The sequence below is a fragment of the Sphaerodactylus townsendi genome, linkage group LG03 (genome assembly GCF_021028975.2).
Source record: "Sphaerodactylus townsendi isolate TG3544 linkage group LG03, MPM_Stown_v2.3, whole genome shotgun sequence".
Taxonomy (NCBI): domain Eukaryota; kingdom Metazoa; phylum Chordata; class Lepidosauria; order Squamata; family Sphaerodactylidae; genus Sphaerodactylus; species Sphaerodactylus townsendi.
The window spans coordinates 15,731,858-15,749,670 of NC_059427.1; the positions used below are offsets into that span (position 1 = coordinate 15,731,858).

Here is a 17,813-nt window from a genome sequence, read left to right on the forward strand (position 1 = left end):
CCAGGTGGGCAAAATGGCTACTTCACCTAGGACACTTGTGATAGAATTTGGGTCTTCCCTTTGTTTCCCTGAAAGCCCCGTTTGTATTTTACCTGAGCATCAGGTTGCTGACCAGAGCAGCTGATCAGCATTTTTTGAGCCATCACCTGCTGTTCCTCAGTTCCCATGGGTAGCAGTTGCTTATATACACTTGGTCTCTGCAGGGTTGGTCTCTGTCACCAAGCTCTGTCTGAATACCATGAGTCAGTAGACACCCCGCCCCCGCCCCCATGAACCAATTTAAGGGAAATGTTTGCTTCTTCCTTGACAGAGTTATGCTCTATAAATCATAAGTTCTGAGAAGATCTCAGAAGAAGAAGAAGAGTTTGGATTTATATCCCCCCTTTCTCTCCTGCAGGAGACTCAAAGGGGCTTACAATCTCCTTGCCCTTCCCCCCTCACAACAAACACCCTGTGAGGTAGGTGGGGCTGAGAGAGCTCCGAGAAGCTGTGACTAGCCCAAGGTCACCCAGCTGGCATGTGTGGGAGTGTACAGGCTAATCTGAATTCCCCAGATAAGCCTTCATAGCTCAGGCAGCAGAGCTGGGAATCAAACCTGGTTCCTCCAGATTAGATACACAATCTCTTAACCTCCTACGCCACTGCTGCTCCTAGTTCTCAGAGTTCCCCCTGCTTGAATGCTCCCTTGTTGCAAAGATTCCTGCATTTGAAAAGCTGCTTCTTCTGGATGAAGGGGTCCCGCTTAGCCTTTATCCTGATCTTTGCAAAGATTGCAAGGTTGGCTGCCAAATAGAGTGATACGTTCTTCTTTCTCCCTGTTCGGTTGGATAGGCCCTCTCTCAACAACGAGCCGTCCTCTGCATTTTACTTTGCAAGCCGTCCTTTGCCCCGTATGCTCTCAGCCCCCTCTCCTTGACATTCATATCAGTAGAACAGGTCTCCCAGAGAGAGAATCTCAAGGAAATAATGGTCTAGTCACCTCACAATTGTGTTTCCTAACTTGCCTCCATGCAGCACACAACTGCGCATCATTGAGGGGAGGAGTTGAGTCCCAAGAGAATCATGATCGGCAAGCGCTAGAAAAATATTGATAGGCAGGGAAGACGGAGATGGCAACGTAGAGGCAACCTTTGTGCCATTTCCGCCCTGTTTACACCTTTCTGTTCTTCCAGGCGGTGAAAAAAGAGACTGTTCAACCTGATGAAGCTGGGAAGAAGGCCAAAGGGAAAAAGAATCTGCCTTCCAAGGTAAGAGGACCTGAAGATGAGGCCACAATGTAGCCCAGCGGGGCGGGTGCAGTTCCGTTGGCCTCAGAGCCTGTGCGGAGCATAGGGAGGATCTGCCATCTGCTGCTGAGTTTCTCACTGCCACTTGCGTTAGCCGTATCTGGGGGGTGGAGCCTGTGCTGCCTTTTCTGTTATCCTGTGGGGCCTTCAGATAGGGAAATGTTAAGCAAGTGACCAGAAGGGTTGTCTCTCTGGCCAGTTATGCATAAGGTGTTTGCTGCATGGCGAAAGCGAATGTCCGTAGCAGCAACATTTCTTGTACGGCCGTATTTCCTCTAGCCCCGCTTTCACTTTCCACTCTCTCCGTGGCGAGCAAGTCCACCTAAAGCACGATTTTAATTTGCTTCGCTGCCAGGGTGGGACAGATTTGCCAGCGGGCACAGGTTTGCCCCAGACTGCTTCCCTACGCTCACAGCCAGCCAGCCAGTCTGGTTTAATCCTCCCCCAATTAATTTAAGGAAATACGGCCGTACAAGAAATGTTGCTGCTACGGACATTCGCTTTCACCATGCAGCAAACACCTTATGCATAACTGGCCAGAGAGTCTATGCCGCCCCTCCCCCGAAGGGTTTTGGGCGGTGAACAACAGAATACAACAACAAACAGATGGAGCATGAAACAAAATGCAAATTATAAATACATAATCTGGGCTCCATAAACCATAAAATACTAAAGCCTATTAAAATACAGCGTTCCATACAAAATTGTCAGCGTCCAACATTAAAACCTTCATTAAAAGGTTTAGATCAGTGGTGGCGAACCTTTGGCACGGGTGCCAGAGGTGGCACTCAGAGCCCTCTCTGTGGGCCCGCATGCACCGAGTTCATCATGTGATAATAGTATAATCATTTCAGGGAGATTATTAGCATCAAACCTAAGACCTAGTTTTGGGGAAGCAGTGTAAGTAAACCCTGTTAAGTTCTGTTAAACCCCACTGATTTTCATGGGAAGAACTAGGCGTAATCCTTTACCTGGGAGTGAGCTTGGTTGCTTCAAAGCAAAGCCACCGACTACCACCAAGCTTACTCCTGAGTAACGCGCGCCTTGGAGCCAACCGTTTTTTCTATACTAAAACCTCAGTATTCAGGTTAAATTGCCATGTTGGCACTTTGCCATAAATAAGTGGGTTTTGGGTTGCAGTTTGGGCACTCGGTCTCGAAAAGGTTCGCCATTACTGGTTTAGATCTTTAGATTAAAAAAACTAAATAATAATCCATAAACCAATACTAACTCTAAAAAAAAAAAAAGTAAAGACTAGTCGATCAGTCCAAACACCCGATTTGCCCCTGCGTTTGATCAACAAACTGGGACATCTCCAGCCTCGTACACAAGCAGTCAGTGATTCCAGACCACACCAGTAAAAGGACGCTTGGGTTTACAGCACATTGAGAGACAGACAATCGTGAACCTAGGGAGCTTCGCAAATGGCAGTTCACATTGTCCTTTTGCTGTTTTGCCTTTGTAATCCTCGTGTTTAATGTCATATTCTAAGTTTCCCCCCAATCACAGGGTTTTTCTTTAAATTTCCCAGCCCTGCTTCTTGAGTTTTCTACTTAAGAATGAAAGATGCCTAAGACTTCAGGGACCCTCCAGGAGAAGGGAATTCTGCATTCAGGGACCCTCCAGGAGAAGGGAATTCTGGAAGTAGGGGTGGGTAGTGTGGTGGCCAAGTTTGCAGGGGGCATTCATTGAAAATGCTGGGGGGAAGAATTAGGACTAATAAAAAGAAACACTTCTTCACACAACGTGTGATTGGTGTTTGGAATATGTTGCCACAGGAGGTGGTGATGGCCACTAACCTGGATAGCTTTAAAAAGGGCTTGGACAGATTTATGGAGGAGAAGTCGATCTATGGCTACCAATCTTGATCCTCCTTGATCTGAGATTGCAAATGCCTTAGCAGACCAGGTGCTCAGGAGCAGCAGCAGCAGAAGGCCATCGCTTTCACCTCCTACCTGTGAGCTCCCAAAGGCACCTGGTGGGCCACTGCGAGTAGCAGAGTGCTGGACTAGATGGACTCTGGTCTGATCCAGCAGGCTAGTTCTTATGTTCTTATGTTCTTATGCATCACAGCTTAGGCTTGATGAGTCTGGGCTGAGGTAATCACTTTTTAACTCTTTTCCTGGTTTTCTTGGTTCCACAGAATGTGTTCGCTGCTCTGGAAGCAGAGGAGATGAATGAAGAAGAGGATGACAGTTGTGGATATGAAGATGAGGAAGAGGGGTCTGCAGAGGGCAAAGAGAAGTCTAAACAGAGCAGCAAGGCAGTAAGAAATCCTCGCCTTGTGTCTAGAGACCTGGCTTAGGCCCCTTCCTCACACGCAAAATAATGCGCTTTCAAACCACTTTCACAACTGTTTGCAAGTGGGTTTTGCTATTCCGCACAGCTTCAAAGAGCACTGAAAGCAGTTTGAAAGTGCATTATTCTGCATGTGCGGAATGAGCCCTAGTTTGAATCCAACACCAGTTGTTTAATTTGTCCCTGTTCATACAGCATTTGACTGCATGCAGTGCAGTTTAGGAATGACACTCAATGTGCATACAATTCTGCACTGTGAGCTCCTTCTCTGCTCTTGTCTTCTGTCCACCTTAATGAGGCACACTTCCAAGCGAATGTATGCACACATGTGTTGGTTCCTACAAAATAAGCATAAGCATTTTATTGTCATTGTGCACGCACAACGAAATTTACAGCAGCATTCCTCGATGCGCACAATTTCAGACTCATACCCCATCCTCACTTTCCCCTTCCTCCACCTATCCCTACACAGCCCCAAACACATCAACACGAAGCCGCTGAGTTTAGCATAGCCACAGCTCTAGAGTAGAAGCTGTCTCTAAGCCTCTTTGTCCTAGTTTTGATAGACCTGTATCGTCTGCCGGATGGCAACAGTTCAAAAAGAGAGTGTGCTGGGTGAGACGGGTCTCTCAGAATATTTTGGGCTTTTTTTGCTGCATAACTGCATAATGCTGCATAAGTGGGGACTGCAAAGCTTGTTTCTGCACGCCACTGCTTCAAACATGTTCCAACTTTTGGTACATCATGACCCAAATACCTCTGTGCCATAAAACTCCCATCTGCCTCCTGCAACCTAGTGTGTGTAGGACATAGTGTGGACTAGTTGGGCAATGGGGAGGTAAACTGGTGCCTTCCCCCTACTCAGAATAATTATTCTGGCAACCGTATTATTCGATGAGCTAGAGCAGGGGTCTGCAACCTGCGGCTCTCCAGATGTTTGTGGACTACAATTCCCATCAGCTCCTGCCACCATGGCCAATTGGCTGATGGGAATTGTAGTCCATGAACATCTGGAGAGTCGCAGGTTGCAGACCCCTGAGCTAGAGCAAGTCATGTGAGGGCAACTTTCAGCCCTCCTGACAGGCATTCCCCACAGAGTTGAACCCTGTGGACCTTCTGCTGCATAAAAATAGGAGAATGGGCAAGAGGCTTGCTGCGAAGTTACCTGCCCTGAGGCAAAAATTTCCAAGCAGTAAGTGCTTTTGAGTTTCCTGCCTGACCCCACTTGCTAACACACATTTGCTGTAAATACTGTAGCATTCAGAAGAGGAGGATGAGGAAGAAGAGGAGAAGAAAGAAGACGATCCCTTTGCGCACCTCAGCAAAAAGGAAAAGAAGAAACTCAAGAAGCAGGTTAGCTTTATCCTGGAGGAAGGAGGGTTTGGATGGAGCCTCGTAGGGCAAACTGAGCTTTGCCAACTGTTCTCCAGGCTTTATCTTCTTTTGCTCAGGAATGGCTATATTGTGTGTTCCCACAATCCTTTGCATGGCTCCCTTTGATGTTTAAGGCCTCCTGAGGAACTTGTTCAATTAAAGTCTGTCAGAAAGAGAACTTGAGGAGTCCACATACAGCTACCTCAGTGTTAAGCCCTGCAGGATATGAACACCAGGATGAGAGTGCCTCTAGGCATGTGTAGCTTGTCCTTTCCCTTAACACTGGTTAGTACTGGCACCACCACCGCACAAACAAATACATTTGTTCAGCAGCAAGCCTCAGAGCAGAAGGCTAAATTCTCAGTTGAGAAATCATGCCCTGTTTGTTGGGCCAGTCTTAGAATTGCTGCTAGGCAACTAAAATACTCTCCGGCGGGTTGGGGGGCAGAAGCCAGTTTTTCAAACTATTTTGATGTGACCTATTCACTTGTGGAAAATACCATCAAGTGACAGCTGACATAGAGTTTTCAAGGCAAGAGACGTTTAGAGGTGGTTTGCCATTGCCTGTCTCTGCATGGGCTGAGAGAATTCTGAGAGAACTGTGACTGGCCCAAGGTCACCCCGCAGGCTGCATGTTGGGGAATGAGAAAACCAGCCCTATTCTTCAGATTAGAGTCCACAGCTCTTCACTACTACACCACTCTGGATCTCCCAATTTAGTCACTTAGCAGCAGTGGCGTAGGAGGTTAAGATCTCGTGTATCTAATCAGGAGGAACCGGGTTTGATTCCCAGCTCTGCTGTCTGAGCTGTGGAGGCTTATCTGGGGAATTCAGATTAGCCTGTACACTCCCACCCACGCCAGCTGGGTGACCTTGGGCTAGTCACAGCTTCTCGGAGCTCTCTCAGCCCCACCTACCTCACAGGGTGTTTGTTGTGAGGGGGGAAGGGCAAGGAGGTTGTAAGCCCCTTTGAGTCTCCTGCAGGAGGGAAAGGGGTGATATAAATCCAAACTCTTCTTCTTCCTCTTAGGCATGTTAATATTTATAATTTATAGGTTGCAATTCTGAGCTATTTGTAGATGAAACCGTGCTGCGGTTTTTAATGCAGTAACAGTTTTTATATTTGAGTTTTGAATCATTCCATTTTGTTTGCTTGTTTGTGTTACAGTTAAATAGACCTGATCAAAATGGAAGGTGTATTGAGCAGCTGGAAGTGTGTGTGAGAGAGAAAGAGCAAGAGTGAGAGAAAGGGAGATGGGCAAGGGGGGAGAGAGAGAGACCAGTCACAGTTTGAAACATATTTTAAAAGGGCGATTTCTTGACTGAGTAACATGGTGAGGGAAATAATGTGAACCACAAGTAAAGGCCCTATTCAGACTTTTAAAAATTGTGTAGAAGGTCTGAGGAGCAAAAAGTGAACAAAAGACTCTCCCAAATTGAAAGGGAGGAAACATTAAGAGAGAAGCCATGCCAGCCAGTCAAGAACATTCTCCGGTAAAAGGTGTTCCCTGTAGAATCATAAAATCTGATTATGGTGAAAGGGTTCTAGTGGAATGATGTGTGGGAAAAAACAGTTGTCAGGTTGTACAGAGGTAGCTGGTAGCAGACTGATGAAGAAGAGGCAGTGAGGTCTTCTTTGCTGGTGTTTCATGACTGGGACACTCCTTTCTCTGTCAGCTGGAGTTTGAACGGCAGGTGGCGACTCTGAAAGCAGCCAATGCGGCAGAGAATGATTTCTCGGTGTCACAAGCAGAAATGTCCTCCCGACAGGCCATGCTGGAAAACGCCTCAGATATCAAGGTACTGCCATCACTTTACATCCTGCCTCCCCTGCCCCTGTCTTTTTCTCTCATTATGAAGTCATTTGAATTATTCCTTCCTTCCTTCCTTCCTTCCTTCCTTCCTTCCTTCCTTCCTTCCTTCCTTCCTTCCTTCCTTCCTTCCTTCCTTCCTTCCTTCCTTCCTTCCTTCCTTCCTTCCTTCCTTCCTTCCTTCCTTCCTTCCTTCCTTCCTTCCTTCCTTCCTTCCTGTTGCACTTTATGACATTGGGTTTGTAATGCAAGAGGATCCCTGGACAGAGGGCATAGCTCAATACTGATTGCATCCTCCTGATGTGTGAGGAGTGGGGAGTCAAACCTGGTTTTCCAGATTAATGATAGCAAAAAAATCAACCGGGCATAAATATAATCAACTGGAAAGCTACAGGTTTGGCAACAACCCAAAAAAGATAGCCCAATGCAAGGGATAGTGCAATTAAATTCATGATAACTATATTCTAAATCACAACTATAATCTTATACAAATATACAGGTAAGTCAAGGACATTCATCTGTATCAGCCAGATATAACTAAACGTCTCATTGAATGAAAAATTCACATCAAGTCTATGTGTGGTGAGGCAAAGATAAGCTCACCACACCGCCGAGGAATGTAGGAATGGAGTCAAAGTGTCCGCCGCCAGTTCTATTCACCATGTAGTTTATGAAGGCAGCGAGTCCAGCGTTCAGACTTGATGTGAATTTTTCATTCCGTGAGATGTTTAGTTATATCTTTGGGTTGTTTCCAAACCTGTAGCTTTCCAGTTGATTTTCCAGATTAATGTCCACCATTCTTAAACCACCACATCATGCAGAGTGGATATTTTAAAAGTTCCTAAGGGGGAAAGACTGAATTTGTCAATACCCTGTTTTGTATACTGAATGTTCCCTGGAAGACTGGAAGCTAATCGCTGCTTAGTTCCAGTTAAATCATACGGCGCGTAATGCTGTTATGAACATGCAACCCACGTGCCTTTTGCACTACAGAATTATCTTTGACTAGTTCTAAAGCATTTTAAAGTAAAGTAACGGGTACAGTTAGGTCATATCATCCAACCCCTAATAATCATCTCCGTGCTCTTCCATTACAGTTGGAGAAATTTAGCATCTCGGCTCATGGCAAAGAGTTATTTGTTAATGCCGATCTGTACATTGTGGCTGGCCGCCGATATGGCCTCGTGGGGCCTAATGGGTAAGTACTAGGGGAGGGGGGTTGTTTGCTTACTGTATCTGGTGCAGGACCCGGCTTGAGAAGGAGCTCCGTTGCAGAGAGCCTTGTAATGGGGGTCAGTGGGACAGGCCTGGCTGTCATTCATTCTGTTAACCCCGTATTGTCTGTATTAACACGTTTGTTGTGATACAGGGGTGGCAGAGTGGGTTACTTGGGTGCCTTCCTTTTGCACAGTCACATTAATTGTCTCTTCCCTTTCAGGAAAGGGAAAACCACCTTGCTGAAACACATTGCGAACAGGGCTCTGAGCATCCCTCCTAACATTGATGTGCTGCTGTGTGAACAAGGTACAGGGGGCGGGTGCACGAGTTTGTGTGTTGTTTTTATTTATTTATTTATTTATTTACTTACTTACTTACTTACTTACTTACTTACTTACTTACTTACTTATTTATATATATTGGGCTTGATAGACCGCCCAACCCCCGAAGGGCTCTGGGTGGTGTACAATGAGACATAAAACAAATAAAATCTCAGAAATACAATATAGCAATAAAACATTAAAATTCATTAAAATACACTATAGCAGCAATTTCAAAAAATTTTACAAATAAAATACATGCCCAGATGCATGCACAGATGGCGCCCAACCCAAAGGCCAGGAGGGCCAGCATTGCCCAAAAATAGGTGGGATCAGCAATCAGGCAATGCTGAAGATGGCAAAACTGTCGTGGGGGCTCCACGGGGGGCAGGCAGTCTGTGGCTGGCATCCCCAAAGGCCCGGTGGAATAACTCAGTCTTACAGGCCCTGCGGAACTCGTCAAGGTCCCGCAGGGCCCGGACAGCAGATGGTAAAGCATTCCACCAGGACGGGGCCAGGGCTGTAAAGGCCCTGACGCAGGTAGAGGCCAGCCGCATCGACGAGGGGCAGGGGACTACCAGCAAATTGGCCTCCGCCGAACGCAGAGGCCTATTCGGGACATATGGGGTTAGACGGTATCGCAGGTATGAAGGCCCCAAGCCGCTAAGGGCCTTAAAGGTTAACCCCAACACCTTGAAGACGATCCGGAATTTTGCTGGTTTCCAAAGTGAGCTTGAAGGTGAAGCTCCCAGAATTCCATCTGGGCAGGAATTTGGGGGAGGAGTTAGAAGCAGGAATAATTTCAGCAGCCCCGGGTATTCATACGAATGCATAAAGCCGCCTTACATTGAATCCGACCATTTGTCCGTCAAGGTCAGTATTGTCTGCTCAGACTGGCAACCGGTCTCAGGTTCTTGCACATCACCTACTGCCTGGTTCTTATAACTGGATATGCTGAGAATTGAACCTGGGACCTTCTTCATGCCAGGCAGACGTTCGACCAGTGAGCCATCTCTTCCCCACTGTAGAAAACATACTGTCTTAATAGCAGCTTCAGATGTGGGAAAAAATATGTTTTTGCTGGCTGTTGTGGGTTTCCAGGCTCCGTGGTCGTGGCCTGGTGGTTTTTGCTCCTACCGTTTTGCCTACATTGGTAGCTGGCATCTTCAGAGGCATGTCATGGTAACCGTGACATGCCTCTGAAGATGCCAGCCCAACCTCCTTTGCGAGGCTTTGCAGACACCATACTGGTGTTTCGCAGATCTGCCAGTAGGGGGAGCTCTCACTGAGCTCTTGCAGGCAGCTCTGTGTTGCTCAATGGTAGAGAATGTCCATGCAGTTCCCTCCCATGGTTAGAGGCAGTGGTGGGATCCAAAAAAATTAGTAACAGGTTCCCATGGTGGTGGGATTCAAACTGTGGCGTAGCGCCAATGGGGCCACACCCCCCCCCCCCCCCACCCCCCCCCCCCGCCCACCCTCCCCCCCACCCCCCCCCACCCCCCACACCCCCCCCCCCCCCCCACCCAGCCCCCCCCCCCCACCCCCCCTCCCCCCCCCCCCCCCCCCCCCCCCCTCCCCCCCCCCCCCCCCCCCCCCCCCCCAACCCCCCCCCCCCCCCCCCCCCCCCCCCCCCCCCCCCCCCCCGCCGCACTCACCCCCCCCGCCACCCGGGCCCCCCCCCCCCCCCCCCCCCCCCCCCCCCCCCCCCCCCCCCCCACCCCCCCCCCCCCCCACCCCCCCCCCCCCCCACCCCCCCCCCCCCCCACCCCCCCCCCCCCCCACCCCCCCCCCCCCCCACCCCCCCCCCCCCCCACCCCCCCCCCCCCCCACCCCCCCCCCCCCCCACCCCCCCCCCCCCCCACCCCCCCCCCCCCCCACCCCCCCCCCCCCCCACCCCCCCCCCCCCCCACCCCCCCCCCCCCCCACCCCCCCCCCCCCCCACCCCCCCCCCCCCCCACCCCCCCCCCCCCCCACCCCCCCCCCCCCCCACCCCCCCCCCCCCCCACCCCCCCCCCCCCCCACCCCCCCCCCCCCCCACCCCCCCCCCCCCCCACCCCCCCCCCCCCCCACCCCCCCCCCCCCCCACCCCCCCCCCCCCCCACCCCCCCCCCCCCCCACCCCCCCCCCCCCCCACCCCCCCCCCCCCCCACCCCCCCCCCCCCCCACCCCCCCCCCCCCCCACCCCCCCCCCCCCCCACCCCCCCCCCCCCCCACCCCCCCCCCCCCCCACCCCCCCCCCCCCCCACCCCCCCCCCCCCCCACCCCCCCCCCCCCCCACCCCCCCCCCCCCCCACCCCCCCCCCCCCCCACCCCCCCCCCCCCCCACCCCCCCCCCCCCCCACCCCCCCCCCCCCCCACCCCCCCCCCCCCCCACCCCCCCCCCCCCCCACCCCCCCCCCCCCCCACCCCCCCCCCCCCCCACCCCCCCCCCCCCCCACCCCCCCCCCCCCCCACCCCCCCCCCCCCCCACCCCCCCCCCCCCCCACCCCCCCCCCCCCCCACCCCCCCCCCCCCCCACCCCCCCCCCCCCCCACCCCCCCCCCCCCCCACCCCCCCCCCCCCCCACCCCCCCCCCCCCCCACCCCCCCCCCCCCCCACCCCCCCCCCCCCCCACCCCCCCCCCCCCCCACCCCCCCCCCCCCCCACCCCCCCCCCCCCCCACCCCCCCCCCCCCCCACCCCCCCCCCCCCCCACCCCCCCCCCCCCCCACCCCCCCCCCCCCCCACCCCCCCCCCCCCCCACCCCCCCCCCCCCCCACCCCCCCCCCCCCCCACCCCCCCCCCCCCCCACCCCCCCCCCCCCCCACCCCCCCCCCCCCCCACCCCCCCCCCCCCCCACCCCCCCCCCCCCCCACCCCCCCCCCCCCCCACCCCCCCCCCCCCCCACCCCCCCCCCCCCCCACCCCCCCCCCCCCCCACCCCCCCCCCCCCCCACCCCCCCCCCCCCCCACCCCCCCCCCCCCCCACCCCCCCCCCCCCCCACCCCCCCCCCCCCCCACCCCCCCCCCCCCCCACCCCCCCCCCCCCCCACCCCCCCCCCCCCCCACCCCCCCCCCCCCCCACCCCCCCCCCCCCCCACCCCCCCCCCCCCCCACCCCCCCCCCCCCCCACCCCCCCCCCCCCCCACCCCCCCCCCCCCCCACCCCCCCCCCCCCCCACCCCCCCCCCCCCCCACCCCCCCCCCCCCCCACCCCCCCCCCCCCCCACCCCCCCCCCCCCCCACCCCCCCCCCCCCCCACCCCCCCCCCCCCCCACCCCCCCCCCCCCCCACCCCCCCCCCCCCCCACCCCCCCCCCCCCCCACCCCCCCCCCCCCCCACCCCCCCCCCCCCCCACCCCCCCCCCCCCCCACCCCCCCCCCCCCCCACCCCCCCCCCCCCCCACCCCCCCCCCCCCCCACCCCCCCCCCCCCCCACCCCCCCCCCCCCCCACCCCCCCCCCCCCCCACCCCCCCCCCCCCCCACCCCCCCCCCCCCCCACCCCCCCCCCCCCCCACCCCCCCCCCCCCCCACCCCCCCCCCCCCCCACCCCCCCCCCCCCCCACCCCCCCCCCCCCCCACCCCCCCCCCCCCCCACCCCCCCCCCCCCCCACCCCCCCCCCCCCCCACCCCCCCCCCCCCCCACCCCCCCCCCCCCCCACCCCCCCCCCCCCCCACCCCCCCCCCCCCCCACCCCCCCCCCCCCCCACCCCCCCCCCCCCCCACCCCCCCCCCCCCCCACCCCCCCCCCCCCCCACCCCCCCCCCCCCCCACCCCCCCCCCCCCCCACCCCCCCCCCCCCCCACCCCCCCCCCCCCCCACCCCCCCCCCCCCCCACCCCCCCCCCCCCCCACCCCCCCCCCCCCCCACCCCCCCCCCCCCCCACCCCCCCCCCCCCCCACCCCCCCCCCCCCCCACCCCCCCCCCCCCCCACCCCCCCCCCCCCCCACCCCCCCCCCCCCCCACCCCCCCCCCCCCCCACCCCCCCCCCCCCCCACCCCCCCCCCCCCCCACCCCCCCCCCCCCCCACCCCCCCCCCCCCCCACCCCCCCCCCCCCCCACCCCCCCCCCCCCCCACCCCCCCCCCCCCCCACCCCCCCCCCCCCCCACCCCCCCCCCCCCCCACCCCCCCCCCCCCCCACCCCCCCCCCCCCCCACCCCCCCCCCCCCCCACCCCCCCCCCCCCCCACCCCCCCCCCCCCCCACCCCCCCCCCCCCCCACCCCCCCCCCCCCCCACCCCCCCCCCCCCCCACCCCCCCCCCCCCCCACCCCCCCCCCCCCCCACCCCCCCCCCCCCCCACCCCCCCCCCCCCCCACCCCCCCCCCCCCCCACCCCCCCCCCCCCCCACCCCCCCCCCCCCCCACCCCCCCCCCCCCCCACCCCCCCCCCCCCCCACCCCCCCCCCCCCCCACCCCCCCCCCCCCCCACCCCCCCCCCCCCCCACCCCCCCCCCCCCCCACCCCCCCCCCCCCCCACCCCCCCCCCCCCCCACCCCCCCCCCCCCCCACCCCCCCCCCCCCCCACCCCCCCCCCCCCCCACCCCCCCCCCCCCCCACCCCCCCCCCCCCCCACCCCCCCCCCCCCCCACCCCCCCCCCCCCCCACCCCCCCCCCCCCCCACCCCCCCCCCCCCCCACCCCCCCCCCCCCCCACCCCCCCCCCCCCCCACCCCCCCCCCCCCCCACCCCCCCCCCCCCCCACCCCCCCCCCCCCCCACCCCCCCCCCCCCCCACCCCCCCCCCCCCCCACCCCCCCCCCCCCCCACCCCCCCCCCCCCCCACCCCCCCCCCCCCCCACCCCCCCCCCCCCCCACCCCCCCCCCCCCCCACCCCCCCCCCCCCCCACCCCCCCCCCCCCCCACCCCCCCCCCCCCCCACCCCCCCCCCCCCCCACCCCCCCCCCCCCCCACCCCCCCCCCCCCCCACCCCCCCCCCCCCCCACCCCCCCCCCCCCCCACCCCCCCCCCCCCCCACCCCCCCCCCCCCCCACCCCCCCCCCCCCCCACCCCCCCCCCCCCCCACCCCCCCCCCCCCCCACCCCCCCCCCCCCCCACCCCCCCCCCCCCCCACCCCCCCCCCCCCCCACCCCCCCCCCCCCCCACCCCCCCCCCCCCCCACCCCCCCCCCCCCCCACCCCCCCCCCCCCCCACCCCCCCCCCCCCCCACCCCCCCCCCCCCCCACCCCCCCCCCCCCCCACCCCCCCCCCCCCCCACCCCCCCCCCCCCCCACCCCCCCCCCCCCCCACCCCCCCCCCCCCCCACCCCCCCCCCCCCCCACCCCCCCCCCCCCCCACCCCCCCCCCCCCCCACCCCCCCCCCCCCCCACCCCCCCCCCCCCCCACCCCCCCCCCCCCCCACCCCCCCCCCCCCCCACCCCCCCCCCCCCCCACCCCCCCCCCCCCCCACCCCCCCCCCCCCCCACCCCCCCCCCCCCCCACCCCCCCCCCCCCCCACCCCCCCCCCCCCCCACCCCCCCCCCCCCCCACCCCCCCCCCCCCCCACCCCCCCCCCCCCCCACCCCCCCCCCCCCCCACCCCCCCCCCCCCCCACCCCCCCCCCCCCCCACCCCCCCCCCCCCCCACCCCCCCCCCCCCCCACCCCCCCCCCCCCCCACCCCCCCCCCCCCCCACCCCCCCCCCCCCCCACCCCCCCCCCCCCCCACCCCCCCCCCCCCCCACCCCCCCCCCCCCCCACCCCCCCCCCCCCCCACCCCCCCCCCCCCCCACCCCCCCCCCCCCCCACCCCCCCCCCCCCCCACCCCCCCCCCCCCCCACCCCCCCCCCCCCCCACCCCCCCCCCCCCCCACCCCCCCCCCCCCCCACCCCCCCCCCCCCCCACCCCCCCCCCCCCCCACCCCCCCCCCCCCCCACCCCCCCCCCCCCCCACCCCCCCCCCCCCCCACCCCCCCCCCCCCCCACCCCCCCCCCCCCCCACCCCCCCCCCCCCCCACCCCCCCCCCCCCCCACCCCCCCCCCCCCCCACCCCCCCCCCCCCCCACCCCCCCCCCCCCCCACCCCCCCCCCCCCCCACCCCCCCCCCCCCCCACCCCCCCCCCCCCCCACCCCCCCCCCCCCCCACCCCCCCCCCCCCCCACCCCCCCCCCCCCCCACCCCCCCCCCCCCCCACCCCCCCCCCCCCCCACCCCCCCCCCCCCCCACCCCCCCCCCCCCCCACCCCCCCCCCCCCCCACCCCCCCCCCCCCCCACCCCCCCCCCCCCCCACCCCCCCCCCCCCCCACCCCCCCCCCCCCCCACCCCCCCCCCCCCCCACCCCCCCCCCCCCCCACCCCCCCCCCCCCCCACCCCCCCCCCCCCCCACCCCCCCCCCCCCCCACCCCCCCCCCCCCCCACCCCCCCCCCCCCCCACCCCCCCCCCCCCCCACCCCCCCCCCCCCCCACCCCCCCCCCCCCCCACCCCCCCCCCCCCCCACCCCCCCCCCCCCCCACCCCCCCCCCCCCCCACCCCCTAAATGAAGGATTGTGATTATAGGTGATGGAAATTACTGCTCTTGTCAGCCTAGTGTGCTGTTGTTCTTCGTGCTTTTTTCTAAATGTCTGTCTGTTGGGAGCCCACTCAGAAACCTGTCTGGGTTGGTTTCCTGTCTTTGAAAGATCGAACCTCCTGAGAGGTGGAGGGAAGGGGCTAAGTTGACTGGAATTTCCTGGTTTCTTGTCCAAATACTAACCAGGGCAACTGTGCTTAGCTTCTGAGATCAGGGTAGCCTGGGCTGTAAAGGGCAGAGTGTACATACACACGCCAGTTGCTATCTGTGTGTTAAGTCAGCTCTTGTTCAGACTAGCAGTGGTGTAGGAGGTTAAGAGCTCGTGTATCTAATCTGGAGGAACCGGGTTTGATTCCCAGCTCTGCCGCCTGAGCTGTGGAGGCTTATCTGGGGAATTCAGATTAGCCTGGACACTCCCACACACGCCAGCTGGGTGACCTTGGGCTAGTCACAGCTTCTTGGAGCTCTCTCAGCCCCACCTACCTCACAGGGTGTTTGTTGTGAGGGGGGAAGGGCAAGGAGATTGTAAGCCCCTTTGAGTCTCCTACAGGAGAGAAAGGGGGGATATCAATCCAAACTCTTCTTCTTCTTCTTCCATATTGGGAACAGCCTCCTTTCCCCCCCATCCCCGCCCCATCAATCATCACTTAATCTCTGTTCAAGAGAGTGACTGTTCATTATTCTAAATTCGTGGAGTCTCCGAAATTTCAGCCATCCAGGCTGCTTAGCTAACTTGTTTCCCTCTTTCTCAGAAATAGTGTGGCTTTCTAGGGGATGTCGTGAGGGCAACTGTTACTCACCATTTTCCCCCCCTCAGAGCACTGTTCATGGAGCCCACACTGTTAATGCTAGACGAGCCCACCAACCATTTGGACCTGAATGCCGTCATCTGGCTTAACAAGTAAGTTCTCAGGGAGTCAAGTTTGTGAAATAATGAATTGGTTTCTATGGCTGAAGTCCTCCTTGAGGCTGGCTCACAGTCTTCAGGAGGGTGAGGAAACACTTCTTCACGCAACGTGTGATTGGTGTTTGGAATATGCTGCCACAGGAGGTGGTGATGGCCACTAACCTGGATAGCTTTAAAAGGGGCTTGGACAGATTTATGGAGGAGAAGTCGATCTATGGCAGTGATGGCGAACCTATGGCACAGGTGCCAGAGGTGGCACTCGGAGCCCTCTCTGTTGGCACCCGCACACAGAGTTCGTCATGTGGGGGGCAGAAAATCACCCCACCCCACCCCATACACACACACATCTAGGCTGGCCTGAGCCACTGAGCACGACGTGCGCGCACCGCAGTGAGCAGGGAGGACTCGGCTGGCGGGCCTGGTGCCTGTGCTCCAGGTGGCTGCTGCCCAAAGGGGGGGGCGCAGAGGAGGCAGAGATGCTAGAGAGGCACAGAGCAGTGTGCGTGGGACTTGCTGGAGGCTAGAGCAGGCTAGCCCTTCTCGAGCAGGTGGGGCGGTGGAAGAGGGAGCCAACCATTTTTTTAAAACTAAAACCTCAGCATTCAGGTTAAATTGCCGTGTTGGCACTTTGCGATAAATAAGTGGGGTTTGCGTTGTAGTTTGGGCACTCGGTCTCAAAAAGGTTCGCCATCACTGATCTATGGCTACCAATCTTGATCCTCCTTGATCTGAGATTGCAAATGCCTTAGCAGACCAGGTGCTCAGGAGCAGCAGAAGGCCATTGCTTTCATCTCCTGCACGTGAGTTCCCAAAGGCACCTGGTGGGCCACTGCGAGTAGCAGAGTGCTGGACTAGATGGACTCTGATCTGATCCAGCAGGCTAGTTCTTATGTTCTTATGAGCAATGCCTGGTGAATTTTCAGAAACCATAGGAATACACTATCAGTGGGAATTTCCAGAGGGAGGGGTGAATTTCTGTTGGGTCAATGCAAAATGTCTTCAGTTCTGGTGTTTTGCCACCTTGCCCTTCTAAAGTGCTTAGGGGGGAGGTACGTCATTCTCTCTCCCACCAATTTGTCCGCTCTCCGATCCTATGTGGGAAATAAAGACCGAGAGAGACTAGCTGAAGGTCAGCCGATGATTTTTTAAAAAGAATCTCAAGATTGATTATGCTAATAAAGCTCATCTATTAGATATTAGAATTAGACGCACATCCAATATAAACCAGCAAACTGGTGCACATTTCATATTGTTATCTGTGAAGTAGGTACTATTTGGAAGAGTGCATGATAAGTGGAAAGCATCCTCAGGGTCCCTTTTCTTTCTCTCTCCTCTGTCCTTCCACTTTCAGACTTCACTGTGCCAATGAGGGGGAGTGAGGTAGGGCTGGAGACGTTATCCTTTTTAATCATGGGAGTCTTGGGATGCTATTATGAACATGATAACTTTCCCAGGGTGCCTAAGATCCTTGGTTATTGGTGGCCCCCTTTATTTTGAAATGAAATCAATGTAGCAGCCAAAAATTCACCACAGCCTCTGTTTTTTGGCTTCACCATCTGCTTTTTAAAAAAACTTCATGATTACGTACTTATTCCATCAAAAAATACGCAACTACAATGAGTTAAGAGCTAGATTCAAGACTCACAAGATTTTCAGAGGTCAAGCTTTTGAAAGTCAACACTTCCTTTGACAGATGTCTCTCTGACAAAGGGAACTTTGACTGGTTCTGGTGGGTTTTCCGGGCTGTGTGGCCGTGGTCTGGTGGATCTTGTTCCTAACATTTTGCCTGCATCTGTGGCTGGCATCTTCAGAGGTGTATCACAGAGGGAAGTCTGTTACACACTGTGTCCTAACAGACTTCCCTCTGTGATACACCTCTGAAGATGCCAGCTACAGAGGCAGGCGAAACGTTAGGAACAAGATCCACCAGACCACGGCCACACAGCCCGGGAAAAACCACCAGAACCAGTTTAATTTGGCCGTGAAAGTCTTCGACAATACATGGGACTTGGACTGTCAAAAACTTCTACTCTGGAAATCTTGTTGGTTTCTGAGGTACTGCTGGCCTTGAATCTAGTTCGGGGGTAGGGAACCTTTAACACTCAAAGAGCCATTTGGACC

At 60.3% G+C, this 17,813-nt stretch overlaps 1 protein-coding gene across 1 annotated transcript in view; it reads left to right on the forward strand.

Annotated features, from left to right (window-relative positions):
• Positions 1–17,813, forward strand: part of ABCF1 (ATP binding cassette subfamily F member 1) — a 44,911-nt gene that overhangs the window by 14,151 nt on the left and 12,947 nt on the right. The window contains exons 10-16 of the mRNA XM_048487251.1: positions 1,173–1,247; positions 3,430–3,552; positions 4,842–4,937; positions 6,636–6,758; positions 7,867–7,967; positions 8,208–8,293; positions 15,557–15,686. Coding sequence (XP_048343208.1) covers positions 1,173–1,247; positions 3,430–3,552; positions 4,842–4,937; positions 6,636–6,758; positions 7,867–7,967; positions 8,208–8,293; positions 15,557–15,686 — 734 coding nt within the window. The remainder of the gene's footprint in view (positions 1–1,172; positions 1,248–3,429; positions 3,553–4,841; positions 4,938–6,635; positions 6,759–7,866; positions 7,968–8,207; positions 8,294–15,556; positions 15,687–17,813) is intronic.